This window comes from Prinia subflava, chromosome 16 (genome assembly GCF_021018805.1).
Source record: "Prinia subflava isolate CZ2003 ecotype Zambia chromosome 16, Cam_Psub_1.2, whole genome shotgun sequence".
NCBI classification, from domain to species: domain Eukaryota; kingdom Metazoa; phylum Chordata; class Aves; order Passeriformes; family Cisticolidae; genus Prinia; species Prinia subflava.
Window position 1 is genome coordinate 3,586,081 of NC_086262.1, and position 15,723 is coordinate 3,601,803.

Below are 15,723 nucleotides of genomic sequence, written 5' to 3' on the forward strand. Positions count from 1 at the left end.
AGTAAAAAATAAATAAGAATGCAGGAAAACCGCAGTCATATTGGCTAATTGACACATGAAAACAGTCTGCTTTCTGAAATATTAAATGATTGGCACCACTTTACTCCAGCAGGGAAACGCCAAGGGCGATTTTTATTCAGTGGTAGTGTTTTGTGTAATTACAATTGCCAGGCATGCAAATGCTGATGGCCTGGACAGGTCATCTCAGCAGCTGAGCTTCTGCCACCATTACCCTGCTCTTCCTCATATGAATTCCTCAAGTCAAACTGGTAGGGAGACTTTTAAAGCCCTAAGTAGTGCAGTACAAACAAACACAAGTACACACTCTTCTATACAAATGCTTTATTAAAAATGCTTCTGGGGTTATGTATTTTGAGATATTACTCTACATAAATGTGGAAGTCAAGTCTTGGTTTAAAAAATATATTTTGAAATGTTTGTTGGTACAGTAAAGTGTAGGAAAAAAAGGAATTATTTCTAATATTTACACAAGGATAAACAGCATGGACTTCTAGAAAATGAAAAAAAAATACAGTACAGAGACTTTTTACAATATCTGCAGTTGATACTCTGAAATATACAGCCTTTGAAACTGAAATTCAGAGACAGTTAAACTTCTTACCTCCCTTCTCTTCCTCCCTCACCTCCCACCCCAGTATTCAAACCCTTTATTCAGTAGAAATGATTCATGTAGAAAGTTAAGATATAACAAACGTGTTTTCTTCTTAGAAAAAATATGCCTTAAATATATATATTTATATATTCAGAACAGATCCTGTTTCCCTTATGTGACAAGATTTACACGTGTAAGGAATAAAATTGACCCTGTAATTAGAATTGAGAAAACAAAGATCCAACAGCAGAAGACAATTCCAGTGTATTTTTTATGCTTCCCTTCAGCTTCAAAATTCCTGTTGTGTCCATGATGATGTCAGTTTGCTGCACAGCCAAATTCCCCCAGGGGGATGTAACACCCCTGGGACTGAAAGGGGGTCAAGCTTTAGACAAGGTCTGTCCTGGTGTGAGACAAAGCCAAAGACAGCACTCACTATTCGAGTGTAGACTCACTATACAGTGGGGTTTAGTATGGATTCTGCAGTGTTCAGGAGGGCTTTGGTCAAGTAAGAACTTGCTGAGCATTTAGTACAGACAGCCTATACCTGAAGACAGGAGATTTAAAGGTACCACTGCTCTTCTGTTATCACTTTAAGAAGCACAGCAATGTTAATGCCATGCCAGAAAAGCCTCCTGCCTAAGGCAAACTGTAACTTCTCAAGGACTTCTGTAGAGGACCTTGGTTGCAGCAGCACAAGCAGTGTCTGAGGAGAACTTTTCACTGTTCTTCCTCGTATGATCTCTGTTTTTTCATGTGCAGCAGCCAAATGTGGAGTGTTTGTGATTTCAGTATAAAGGGTAACAAGTTGGTGGCTGTCAGGAGGAGGATGCAGTGTGGCCCTAGAGACAAGAGGCTAATGCTAATCACCTGCCCATGGATCATTTCCTCTCATAAATAACTATCCTCTAGTGTCCTAAATCCTTCATTTAAACCTCTGTCCCTTCCCTGGAGTACAGGGTGTTGTTTGTGCTGAGGCTGCTGTAAAAATGGGTGTTAAACTGGTTGAGCACCGAGCTGCTGTGGCCAAGGTGACCAGAAGGCATGGAATTGGACCAGTCTCCCACGCCGTGGCTGGGGATGCTGGAGAGTGGGGAATAGGAATTGAAGCCTACCATGTTCTGCCCCATTTTGTCAATGGGTTCAGAGCTGAGTCCCACGGGCCCGGAGCGGCTCCCCGAGCTGGAGCCGTGGACATAGGCGGTCATGCTGGAGAGGAAGTTACTGAGGCACGGGCTGCTGGAAGAGGGAGGAGGAGATCCTTTCTCAGGTGAACTGTCAGTCCCAGGTGATGAATTTTCCAAGATATCCTGGTGCTCTGCAGCTTTGGGGCTGCCAGTCAGGGCACTGTCCTCGGATTTCTCAGATGCAAGAGTAGCAGCGCTGGTCTCAATGTCAGACTTTCTCTTCCTCTTCCTGCGAAAGTTTCCATTGTCAAACATCTTTTCACAGTTTGGGTCCAGAGTCCAGTAATTCCCTTTTCCTGTCAAAGGAAATAAACCCACACTTTTAGTTTAAAAATGTGCACACAATCCAAAAAAAAAAAAAAGCAGTCATTTATGGCTTTACAGTGTTTCTCTCATTTCACAGAAACAGAACAATTGCATGAGCAATACACATGTATTTTTAGTCACTCAAAAGTACAAGTCTGTTGAACTGAGAAAAAAAGTGTAAAGTTCTGGGTTCTACCCTTTAGCCATGACTCTTCACACAGGCAAAACTACAAGTGGAGTCACTGGGAGGGTTTTTGTTTTGTTTTCTTGGTGAGGGAAGGAGGTTTTCAGTATATAGCTGGCCTTCTGAATTTATGGCAGAGAGTACTCAAATCCCACACTGGGCTGCTCCTCCAGATTCAGTGGGGTAGCACAGGTTTCTAACAAGACTGAAATAGACTTTTGGCCCTCTACTGTAGAATAATTTAAATGAGTTTTTAATGTTCTCAATGGTTCTTAACAGCTATTGATGGGAAACCATGAATAAGGAATATCTGTCAGCCTACCAGCCAAGGGGCTGGTAGTGGCAGAGGTGTCATTGCAAGCAAAACACTAATTGAAACAAACAAAATAAAAGCAGCCTGCTCTCCTCTTTAGAATTTATGCTGACTCCCCAAAGCATTGGATTTCTTTGACAAATCCCCTTCCCTTGAATTCCCAGTTAAGTTTGACACAAGTCATGTATTACACCAAATGAGTCTTGAGCATGCCTTGCCCTTGTTCCTGTGCGTGCTGAGTCTCATGCTTAGCTCATTGATCCATTCTCAGGAAGACCCAGGGCAGAGCAGAATTCCCTTCCCTCCAGAGACCTCACAGCAGCACCGATTCACACCTCAGCTATGCACAGCTGCTTTCTAGTGCATCCCTTTGAAAACAAAGTGCTACCGTGTCTATGTCCTGTGTCTGGGCTACTGTGTCTCTTTGCAGTGCACTAGGTATTTTACAATTCATCAAGTTTAATTAGAGCTGGGGGAAAAGGGGGAGAGGGCTGTACCTGGATCATCTTCGTCTCGAGGCACCTTCTTGAAGCAGTCGTTGAGAGACAAGTTGTGCCGTATGGAGTTCTGCCAGCCAGCTTTGCTTTTGTTGTAGAACGGGAAGTTGTCAGCCACGTACTGGTAGATCTGGCTGAGAGTCAGCCTCTTGTCAGGTGCCCCGTGGATGGCCATGGCAATGAGGGCAGAGTAGGAGTAAGGTGGTCTCACCAGCTTCATGAGCTCCTCTTGGGACGGGAGGGGAAGCCAGCCAAGGTCAGTTCCTCCCAGGCTGTGCATGTTAGGCAGGAGCTGCCTCTGCATCCCGTACGACTGCGGAATGAAGGGGCTGGTGTTGGATCCTGGCAGATACGGTGGCGGGGTGATGGAAGGCCCGTTTAGCCAGAGGTAAGGGTTGGGAGTGGCGTTGTAATCCGTGGTCTCAAAGGTGCTGGGTCGCTGGGGGCTCGGGATGTTCTGCGGGTGGAAGAAGTTCTCGTAGTAGATATTCATCTCCGGAGGCTCCTGGCCGATGTTTGGGAACTGTGGGCTGCAGCGCGGAGGGGAGTGCGTCTGTGGGTCAAAGAAGCTCATGCTCTAACCCAGGTGGCTGCTGAGTTGTGACACACCTGTGCTAGGGCTCCTTTCCCGGGACAGGTGCATCACCTGCGCCCTTCCCTAGGTACTTATGCACCTGTAAATGTTTCAGCCTGGGCTGCAGGCTCCACCCCGCAGCCCTGAGTGGCTGCAGATGAGGACGATATCCTTTTTGGAATGCTGGCAGTCCCAGTCAGTCATTGGTGTCACATCAACCAAACGTGAAAGTTACAACTGTTTATCTTCTTAAATAAAAGAAGGAATTTTCCACTAATGTGGTGCACGTGAAGAAAGCCTAGGACTTCTTAAAGCTAAAACTCAGAGATCCTCCTCTTTCTACCTTTCACAATGAAGCTTTAGCATATCCTATTTTTTCTTATTAAAGCAAAGCCATTTTGTGCTGCTGCTAGTAACACTTAAGAATGCAAAAACCATTGTCACTAGTCAATGAAACAGTAGAGATATATACTTAAAAAAGAAAAAGAAAAGAAAAAAGAAAAGGTCAGACCTTTTCCTTTTGTAACTTTAATTGCAGACTTGCTTGTACTTCCCCCTAGGCAATCACAGCACTACAGGCAAATTCTGTGGCTGGTTGCTCACGTGAATAATCTTACTGATATAAATGGAATTAACTCCCTAAAGTAAGGATTAATCCTGTGAGGAAAAAATATCAAGCTTAATAATCAAACCTTTCTTTAGAGCTTAAATTGGTGAACTGAGATGGGAAATCATTTTGTGCTGCTTCCTCTTTGCTGCAGGATTGGTGCAGAGAGCTCATAAAACCTCTCAGTACAACTTCCATTCCAAACAGGAAAGCAGCGACAGTGTTCAGCACAGCTCTGTTTAGCCAGGTTCCAATAACTTCATCTGTATCTATACAGACAAGAGCTGATTCCTTAAAGTGAAGTCATAAGGAAAAAACCTCTAGCCCTTTTATGATTTGGACAATCCTTAGTGCTTTGCATGGCACCCTGCGCGTGTGAAGGAGGAGAGAGCAGAGCTGCAGTCTCACCACCCCTGTCTCAGGATGACAGCTCTTCACTGCACGAACACCTGCACTGGAGTAAGAGCAGAGCTGCAGTTCCCTTCACAGTGATATTTGCATTTTTTTGTGTTAAGGCACACATCATTTTAAACTTGCCTCAGCCTTAATAGCCATGCAATTAAAGAAGGTCATGGTATGACTGGGCCTTCCAGGTAGCTCTTGTCCTGTAATTTCTGCAGAAACACCAGGTTTAACCCATAGAATTGAATTCCTGGCCGTACCAAAGGCCTTTTGCTTTGTCACACATTTATCTTAATCTTTTGTGCTGTAGCACAACTACCAAGGCTCCCCACTACCTAAGAATGACTGATTCACTTATGTCATGTCCATATTGTTGCTTTGAAAGGTATGAAAAAAATTCCACTGGAAATACTGCTGAAATATTGAGTACAGAATGGCAAAGCAAGCCAATGTGTCAGCTCAGAAGTGCAGCTCCACAGCTGTAACTTTAAAAATCCAGGCTTTCACTGCACAGAAAATCATTTGTGCCACAACAAACAAGCTGCTACTTTGATTTGAATGGCTGAGAGCTCAGAATATGTAAATGTAAATAACCTGTTCAGAGACACACAGACAACAGTTAAGTGGAACGTGGTGGGACTGGCTTATTTTCTAAGTGACAATTGCTGTGCAAAAGGTGATTTGGACAAAAAAAAGGAAGAAAAAAAATTATTTTTCAGGCATTCATGTGAGTGCCTCCCTCCTCAAGGGACTAAGCTGCAATAATCTTTTTCACCATAAGAATCTGAGATACAAACATGCAAAATGCTGTTTGAGCAACATCCCCTACAGCTTCCTAGTTAACTTTCTAACATATAGATATATTTTAAAATTATATGTGTATTCCTGCAAATATTGGTACAAATATTGCTAATAACCCCCCTTCATTTACAGAAGAGTCAATAGAATAAAACATTTAAGAAACACTCACGAATAAAACCACATTTACAATTAACTGAAAAGCCAGAATATAGTGAGAAAAGTAAATATAATACATTTTTGACCTGCTCAACAAATTAGATTTTTGCCAAATACCCCCTTGAAAACAAGAAAAACTTGTAAATTTATTCTAAGAAGTAAAAATTCAACTAACTTAATCACGGACTTTGATGAGTGATGTCTAAATACTTATTCCCTGGGGTGGGCTGCATGCATAGTTACAATAAAAATACACTCAAGTGGGTGCTGAGTGAATGCAGGCTTTGAAAAAAGCCCAGGCTTTGAAAAAAGCCCAGGCTTTACAGAGTAGAAAAGCATCACTGCTGCAGCCAGAGGCTGCTGAAGGCTGTGGAATGTCCTGTGCCAGTGGCTCCTGGCGAGGTTCTGTGCAGGGTGAGCCGAGCTGTGCCCACCCTCCCCCCTGAGCAGTGCCCACAGCACAGCAGGACTGCGCTGGGGATGGCAGGGCTGCTCTTACAGCAGGGAGCTGCACACACATCCCTGTGAAAGGGGGGCAAAGTCTGATCCCTCCCTGGCACAGCTCCCAGCAGGGACACCGTCCCAGCAGCAGCATTTCCCTTCAGCTGGCCAGGCCTGATTTACTGAGAGCAGAGTATAAACAGTGCCAGGAAAAGGTGCTTTGTCAGGACTCTGGGCACACCTTGCTGCTGCAGGGTCACTGCAGGGCACGCTCCGGCAGCTCTGCTGCTGCAGATGCTCCTTTGCAGGCAAGGAGGCAGCAGGGAGAGAATCAGCTCTGCTCAAGCTGCGGTGGCTGAGTCAGAACCAGGGGAAACTGAGTCCAACCAGGAATGTTGTCCTGGGCTCCTCACCACTGAGAGTCTTCCTTTAGGCAGGGCTGAAAGAAGGTAGCAATCCCAGAAGGGGAGAAAAGAGAAGGAAAACTGGTGAGGCTTCCATATAAAGAGGCTGGGAAAAGGTGGCATGCTGACCAAGCTACGCTCACAGATCTTGTTTACAGATTAAAAACTCTACAAATAAATTGGAGGCTGCTGCTGGAGAAAGTTTAATGATCATTATTTGCAAATGCATGGGGTCAGTAAGGTCTGACTTGGCAGGATGCATCATATTTTTAACATGTCTTTTTACTGCAGTCCAGGACTGCACGGCCCTGAGTGCACGTCTCTACCAGCTGACAACCACAGACTGTTGTCAAACCAAAGACTGTTGACAGCTCTTGCATTGTGCAAATATTTGCTGCTCTCAATTTCTTGAGTGAAGCTCCAAAATCTGCAGGGCTGAGGCAGAGCCCTGGGAGAACCATTGTTTTCCAAATGTTTTTTACATCAGCTCCCATGTACCCCTCTACTCCAGCCAACAGTAATATTTTATCACACTGACTACCCTTCTATAAAAGAGAAGATAATATCTGACATCTTGAGTTAAGAAAGGTTCAGATTAATTTCATTTAAACTCAGATTCCTCAGCATTTCCACTTGTATTCCACAGTAACCCACACATCCAGTGTTTCTGAAATGCACACACCAGCACACAGTTCATGGAAATGACTCCTGTGGTCACAAAGAAAAGGGAATTTTTCTTTTTAAAAGAAAAGAGTCCATTTGTAAGTCAATATACCAAGCAACCCACCTTGTTTCAAACAATTCTCACCCTGAATTCACAAACAGCTCAATATTCATCAATAAGACATTTTCACACAGTGAAAAATTCTCTCTGTTCTTAGTTGTCCAGTGGATTACTTTTAGAAGTCTTCATTTCTTATTCCACTAATCATCTGCCCAGCATATCCACAAAATAAACCACACCTTGTGAAGAAACAGGTTGTAGCAGGCAAAACAATGTCATCTCAAGGACATTACAAAAGCATAAGAAATGTAAAATACAGCACTGCAAAACCAGGGAACTGAGCTTTATTTCTAGAAAGGCAGGTTGAACATTAAATTAATGGAAAAGGCAATATCATTTGGATCTGTGCCATAAGTGCTGCAATGCTAGAATGCCCTTAGACTTTTCAAGCCTTCCAGAACAAAATCACTGTGGATTTTTGAAACAACTTTATAACTGGGTTTTTAGAAGGCAGTGAAACCATATGAGGGCTCCTAGCTGCTCTCTGACCATGAGAATGATGACAATAAAGCATCATAACTCCCACCTCCAGAAAGGCCTTCTGCCATCTCCTAACATGTAATAAATATGATAGAGGGGATTAGGTGTCCCCTGACTCGTGTATCAGTTGTGAGAGGCCGCAGGCAGGCAAGGAATCCACAGCTTCCCTCTGGCTGCTGTGCTGAGGGACACAGACACGGTCACAGCTGCCACCGAGGGGCAGGATGGGTCTGTGACAAATCCTGCTCAGGGCAGAGCCCGGTGTCCCTCCCAGTTACAGGAAATGAATACAGATGCAGACCTTTCCATCAGTCACACTTCCACAGCCTCACTGCTGCTGCAGCTCCCAAGCACACAACAGGGTTCCCTCTTCCAGACCATCTGCTTGTTCTTCTACTCTCACCACTAAATGTGTGTGAAATCAGTGGTGCTAAATTAAAAAAATTAATCAGGTCTTATGTGAACATCTACATGGGTACAAAAGAAATTAATCTGTGCACACTTCCAAAACCCTTCAAAGTTTAAATTCTTGTGCATTTCAATGAAATTAATGTATTCACTGATTTATAGAAAGAAAAAGTAACAACGTGCTACTGCTTAATTTCAGTCACATTTCAGCATCAAGATATTTGCTGGTGTGGATAAATCAGCTCCTTCCTCTTCACTATTCAAATTTCATTGAGATTTCATTGAAAAGACGTTTTAGAACGTCAGAATTTTTCAGAAAACAGATTTTTTTTAAGGAAAAAAAGGTGTTCTCAGTGTTCTACGCCCTTTAGTACTTGCACGAGACAAACACTTGGGGAAAATGAAGTAGAAGCTAAAGCTGGAGCGCGAATCGGTGCAGGCAGAGGGAACTTCTCTGCGGACACACCCAGCCACAGATAAACTTCAGGCAGTTTTATTGGGGCAGGGTTTGAGTGCAGTAAACCGAGATAACCCAACCCGCGAGCAGCGTGATTTAGGGCGCTGTTAATCCTGGCACTTCCAGGAGCTGCGCTGCCTTTCCCGGTGCCCGACACGGGCAGAATATCGCGACATGGCATCGCCCCCCCGCGACACTGCCTGGGAGTGCAGCGCTGGGAGAGACCTGCCCGCGGATCCTCCTGTCCCGGCGCTGCTGTCCAGGGTCACCGCATCTATAGAAACAATCCATGCTATCTGTAAACATTTGAAACTTTTTCCCTATTAGAAGCCTTCGTTTCCTTTGGAATTCTGTGTGGAGATTCTGGTAGATTTAGATTTAGAGATGTCTTTGTTCCTTTTTTTTTTTTTTCCTTCCCCTTTTCTTTTTCCCCATCCTGATTTCCAATTTTCCTCTTTTCCCATCTTGTGAAATTCATCCAAATGCAGTTGTAAAGAAAGACTCTATGAATTCAGGGACTGTGGACTAGTGCTACTGTGTGTGTCAAAGTAACTGAAGTAAGGTTTTGCATTTCTCATTATTTGTAGAATCCAGGTATCCAATCATAACATACTTTAGTGTACAATAAAATACCATACAAAACACAAGGTTAAAAGTTCTGCATCTAAAGCTACTCTATCCAGGGCTGTCTTATATCTAAAAACACATAAATAAACATTCTGCAAAAAGTCTTCCCTCAAAATATCTGTCAAACATGGAGAATTGTTCAGACTTTTTCTAGTTACAACAGCACAAGATTCCTCCTACCTCACCTACATGAGTGTTTTTTTGGCTGCTGGCCTGCAAGATAGATCCCTTAAATGAGTGTTTTCTGATGCCCATCACCTGTCCTGTGCCTTTGGAATCCGTCACCATTTAAACCCATGGTGACACCGTCAGCAGCCACCTGCCATGAGCTGAACTCATCCAGGCACTACCAAGGGTTAACTGTGAATGAGAGGTCAGTCACGCCTGTCACATGAACCTGGCACTAAATGCAGGCTGAACACCCACACAGAATGGAGCATCTGGAGCTGCAGCATGCATTCATACACATGAAAAATCATTATCACACACGCTGCATTTGTTCCAGCTCAGACACTCACAGCGGCTCTCTCTCCCAGGGTCAGCCATAGGCAAGGTCCCTCATGGCACACAGGAGCTGTCAGCTATCCTGGAAGACAAAAACTGCATGGAAAAAGGATCATTCTATGCAAAACCCAATCAGAGCAAACTGTCCTCACTTCAAAGCCGGGATTAAATTTATCTAACATTTAAAAGTTTATGAAATCCGTGGCCTACCCAAGGTTTGTTTGCGGAGCAATTCTTCATTTACAGTGTTAATCTTTAGCACACGCTGCATCATGAGAGCAAATCAGAACAGAAAATTACACAGAGTCAATAAAGAGCAGGTCCTCTCCTCACCCCAGAGCAGTAAACTCTGCCAATGCTGAAGTCCTTAGAGCTGAGGGCAGCCCCTGGAGTGTTGCTCAATGTCCCCCCCCTCAGAAGGACTTTGAGTGCCTAAGAGCAAGCAGGAACTGAGTTCTGGCAGGGAAATATAAATTCTATGGAGTGACTTTTCCAAGGCACCCAGGACAGGAGATTTTTTTTTTCATGGAGGCTTCCATATTCCTAAAATAATAACGAGATGCATCTAAAAAGATGGACATCTCTTCATCCAAAAAATAACAAGGGAAAAAATTCTTAAACTGTTTCGTTTTCTTCCCTCCTCAGAAACAGTTCTAAAAAAATGGGTGCTGCAAAACACAAGTTGGCTTTAAATTCACTGATTTCTCTTGGCTTCTAAATGAGAAAAATGCTGTGTTTGGTTCAGTTATTCCTTTTATCTTCCTCCACTCTGGAGAATTGACCTGTGCTTTTGTTTTAAACAGAATGCCCTAATTCTGGATGATTCCCATTGACATTGGCATATATGGAACCAGTCTCTGGGATAAATGCTCCATCATTTGAATAGTTTTGTACTGAAGCTAGAAAGAAAAAAAGGTTCCTCTGATATTTTTATGGTATTTAAGCTAAAATCCTTGAAAACAGCAGAGGTAGTGAACAAGAGAATTATGTGGTTGGGTGCCTTTCAACACAACTCCTGGATCTTGGCTGACTTAAACAGAAACCAGATTTAATAAAAAATAAAACCACTTTCTCTTTCCTATCATACTATTTAAAAAACTCATTTAACACCTCTTCTTTCTAAAAGTTCCCCCATCTCATGGTCAGGGTGGAACAAACGAAAGCAGGGACCCAATGCTGTCTGATGTGTCAGTGGACTCCTCACAGAATAACCAGAGTGGCACCACTGGGGACTGGGAATTGTCGATCTTTAAGGTCTTTTCCAACCCAAACCGTTCCGTGGCTCTACTCACCCACAATTTCTGCTCTCTGATAAAGAAGGTTACAGGCTGTGTGTGACAGAGATAAAAGTTCAATGCCAAGCAGGTACACAGCTCTATCACACATTCAAGTTCCAGAACAATGTGTTCCTAAGGTCTGTAAAATCTTTAATAAAACTCTCCTTCCTCCTCAGAAACTTGATCCTTATTGACTTAGACTCTGACCATCTTCCTATAGCTCACACCAGCTAATTTTTAATGAGATTTTAAGGGCAATAATTTCCCCCCAGAATGAATATTTAAGTCATAATTTCATAATAAGAACTTGGTATGACTTCATGGCCAGAACAAGGCCAAGCTGGCTACCCTAGTCAGGTGAGGATCCTCCTGAGTACCCCGATGTGGGTAAATGCCAACATTTGCTGTGCAGACCTTGTGCTGCACTGACACAGCGGCTCCTGGGCTGGACCAGCACCTCTAGCACAGTGTTACACTCCACAGAGACCCCCAGGTACCTGTGCCTGGCTAAAAGTGAGATTTCTGCCTAAACTGAACCACAATGTGCAGCTTCAGTGCATCTCAGGTCGTTGCAGTGTCACAGCTCAGTGCAGGTCAGCTCAGGAAATCTCAGCTGCAGGTTTGGCTTTCCTGCCCCTCAAACAGCTCCTTACTCACAGCTCACACAGCTCCATCTCCAGCCCAGTGCCGTGTGACAGCAAACCAGACTGTCACCAGCCAGACTGGGAATGCCAGAGAGGAGGGAAATACAGAAAAGCTCTGTGGAATGTTCTGTTCCTGATCTGCATGGGGAGAGCTGCAGCCTTTCCTGCTGTTCTGATTCTCTCAGCAGCAGCCAAAGCCTGACCCTGTCCTGGAGGAAATTTCTGCCCTCTGTGCTTCACCTCAAAAAATGTCAAATACAGGTTCTGTCCCCCCCCTGCACACATGAACTGCAGGCCTGTTGAGCTCATGGCAGAAATGGCAGCAATCAGAGCTGATTCACATTTAAACAGATGTTGCCATACTGGCACTTCATTGTCCCAGGGCATCAATTGCCCTTCATGCTGTGCTGTTTGTATGCACTAAATGTCAATGTCCATAGTTTCTGGAAACTTGTGAAAGGCTGGAGCTTGTTGTCCAAACACCCTTAAAACTCCAGTTCTATGCCCTATTCTTGGCAGCTGTTTTTCCTTAGTTAATTTTGCTTTTCTGCTCAGAATTGATTGACAGGGTTTTAGACTTGGAACTTGGGCTGGCAAGAGGAGGCCAATCTGTGGTGTGGGACAACTAATAAAATTACTGATGCTATTTAGTTAACTAAATGTGAATCTAAACCCTTCACCAAAAACTTTACTAAACCTGAGCAAAATACAAGCACAAATCTTGAACCACTGGCTTAACACCCAGCACCAAACTTCCTTTGGACATTGTGCTCCTGCCTTCCTGGTATTTGTTTCTGGGCACTTCCTTCACTTCCATTCTTGCTACTTCTTTATTTTGAGTCACAGTACTTCAGTAGCAATTTATAATAGCAGCTGGAGATAAAACTCTATTATTCTACTCACCTGAAAACATCTCTACAAGACACAATAAATAAAAGGTAACATTTAACAGGTATTTTTACCAAGAATAAACTGTTCCTAAGTCATCCTTTTCTTACTGATTTCCAGTAGAACCAAACCTCTTTTAAAATACTTGTTTATTCTGTGCTATGTGCAGGGTACTTGCAGATAATATTGGAGGACAGCTTTGATACCCTCCCTTCTCTTCCTCCAGGTTAGCAAGATGTTAAACATGCACCCTTCAACCTTCCACAATCTCCCACTCACAGATCACTTTCACTGTTAAACAGAAGCCTTTTGTCCTAGGAAAACCTTTTTCTTCCTCTGTGCCTCTTGAGAAGCATGAAGTTGCTGTGGAAAGCAAAGGAAACAAAATGAAACCAAAAGTCTATCAGAATTCATGCCAAACACTGCAGTTACTGTTAAAACTGGGCCCATTTTGTTTTGCTGTCTGTGGTTATTCTGGTGAAGGTGCAGCATTAATTCCAATAGCAAATCTTCCAAACCTCTCACAGAAAGCAATCACTAACTACTCCTGTAAAAAGTAGCTTCACTCTGACAACAGGCTGAGAGAGTCTAAATTCATAAAACTAATTTATTCACACTGTATGCTTAAAATGTTGATAGAGAAACTTAAGTTTAATGTAACTGAAGATGTCTTTCCATAGGTTGAACTCCACAGCAAGGAATAATTTTAACCTCTTTGTCTTTCCCAAATCTGTAGAAATGGCAACAAGGCCAGTCCCCTCATCCACAAGACTGTACATGAAGATATTTTATTTAGTTAGTATAAACCTATGTTGGTGTCTGAAACATAGAGGGATGAGTGAAGGAAATCAATTATTCACCTTTAGACCCCCCTCGATGTGGAAAACACACTTAGAGAAAGAGCTGACAGGTTATAAAACTCTGATGTCTGACCTGTAGTGCTGTGGAGTTTCACACCAGTGAGGCATCACCTCCCAGCTCCACCTCACGAGGTGGGAAGACACAGAAAATCAATCTAAACCCAGAAAATGGGCTCAGAGAACTCTGTTTGCTGTCAGTAAAATACTATAACCCTTCATATACCTGGAGATGTCAGGGAGAAAGGGTCAGAGCAAATAAAACAGATTTGTAACACTTTATTGAAAATGCAGCTTTTTTTCATCATGCTGCTGGATGTAAGGTCAATTTGTACAAGTGTAAATGAACTTCTGCTTGTTTTCCACATAAGGGCTGCTGTTCTGAAAACAGCTCAGGCAATGGTGTCACAGCCATGGAAAACTGAGGATCCAGAGCAGTGTGCTGGGAGCAGCAGAGGGATCTGAGGGCTGTACAGCCAGCCACAGCCACAGGACACTGTCAGTGGCTATTTCGTGCTGAGCCATCTGTTGCCTTGGCTACACTGCCAGGGTTTAAGGATCTCTGGAGTGTGGCTGTCCAAGCTCCAGGAAACCAAACCCTGCTCTTTGGAAAGAGCAGAGCCTGACTGCATCACACAGTGAGAGCTGCAGCTGACCTCCACACACACGTGTCACTTCCCAGGGGGAAGCTTTGTCCCCAGGGAACATCCAGCTCCCTGTGACCTGTACAGCCAGAGGCTTCAGCTCCAGGTCCCAGTGGACACATCCTGCAGTGTTTTCCTCAATTGTTATCCCTGTATCTGTATCACAAGTAACTTATCAGAGCCCATGGGGGGTGCTGTTCATATTCTCTGTCAGTGTCTTTCTTTAGAGTAGATGGTGCTCTAAAATAGAATATTTGTGTGTAGTTATAATTATTTTCAGTTGAGAGGTGGTCTTGTAAAAATGAATCACAGATCTTCGGATGAAGGTTTGAAATGTTGCTCCACAGACTGCTTTCCATCTTCCAGAACTTTGGAAATGCGCTGAAAAAACACCAAAACAGATTTTCCTGTGTTAAAATTGATTCAGGGCTGGATCCAGTAATATGTGTATTAATTACTAGTGCCCTTAAGCTGTAGCTAGAGAAAAAATACCTTGACCAAATCCTGCATGCTTTGAATTAATTTCTCTATTCTGCAAAACCTTAAACCTGTATTTAAACCTGTCCACATGATTCTAAATATATTATGAAGCACCTCACAACTGGACTTTTAGCTGTAGTTAGTCTTTTTTCTGCCATGTAAGAAAGAATGTTCTATCCTCTGTGTTTTATATGCTATAAAAGTTTAAGTACGAGTGGATGAGATAGCACTGAAAAGCTGCAACTCCTGGGTCTGAAACGAGCAAATTTGTGATAAATTGAATGTAAGTGAAATACTGCAGACTTCACATTAATAGGTAATTCTTGTTCCTACCAGAAAAATGTGATTACGAACACATTTAACTGAAGGTTTTCCTAAATGTTGGTATATGGTCCCTGAAGGTGTTATCTTTTTTTTTTAAAGAAAACCCCAAAACACTGCAGAAAGTAATGAATACAAATGAAACCTATTACATAGGAAAAAAGAAAGCAAAACAACAAACCCTTTGCACTGAAAGATCAGAAAAGTTGGCATATAAAATATAACAAATATTCCAGAAGACTCATGCAGTAATGCATTTTGGTAGCTACCCCCATCTGCATTAAATGTCACTGTTCCACTACCTTCAAAGTAGGAAACCTTCACATCCTGTGTCCGAATAGCTGCTTTAGATATATATATATATTTTAAGTCTAACACTACGCTGAATGAAATAGTTTTAACTTTGTGAAAATTTCAGACATCAGTGAAACGTTCCTCACTTTAAAGGAAGGCAGCCGGCTTTAAGCAGGAGCGACTACTCCAGCGGGAGCCGATTTGCTCTCATCATCTCCACCCAGCATCTTGGGCCGGTGCCGCGCTCAGCCCGCCCCGAGCCCGGCGCTCCCATCCCGGCCCGCCCGATCCCGCCGGGAATCGCCGCTCCCCTCCCTCCCTCCCTCCCTGCGGCACCGGCTCTCGGCGGGCCGCCCGCGCCCTCTCGCGGGGCGGGAGCCGAGCTGCACACGCAGTTGCATCCCTGCAACCATCCATCCATCCCTGCACCCCTGCAGCCTTCCCTCCTTCCATCCCTGCACCCCTGCATCCCTGCAACCATCCATCCCTGCACCCTTCCAGTCCTCCATCCCTGCATCCCTGCATCTCTGCAACCATCCATCCCTGCAAATCTGTGTCCTTCCATCCCTGCAT

The 15,723-nt window shown here is 43.7% G+C and overlaps 2 protein-coding genes across 3 annotated transcripts in view; both read right to left on the bottom strand.

Annotated features, from left to right (window-relative positions):
* Positions 1 to 978: 978 nt before the first annotated feature.
* Positions 979 to 3,772, bottom strand: FOXI1 (forkhead box I1). Its single transcript, XM_063413578.1, has 2 exons — positions 3,101 to 3,772; positions 979 to 2,096 (listed from the first exon to the last, which is right to left on the bottom strand). The coding sequence occupies exons 1-2, from the start codon at positions 3,672 to 3,674 to the stop codon at positions 1,543 to 1,545; spliced, it is 1,128 nt and encodes a 375-aa protein (XP_063269648.1). The 5' UTR covers positions 3,675 to 3,772; the 3' UTR covers positions 979 to 1,542.
* Positions 3,773 to 12,849: 9,077 nt separating this feature from the next.
* DOCK2 (dedicator of cytokinesis 2) overlaps positions 12,850 to 15,723 on the bottom strand; it is a 158,838-nt gene continuing 155,964 nt past the window's right edge. For both annotated transcript variants that reach the window (XM_063413581.1, XM_063413580.1), the window contains exon 52: positions 12,850 to 14,436. In XM_063413581.1, coding sequence (XP_063269651.1) covers positions 14,362 to 14,436 — 75 coding nt within the window. In that variant the 3' untranslated portion in view covers positions 12,850 to 14,361. The remainder of the gene's footprint in view (positions 14,437 to 15,723) is intronic.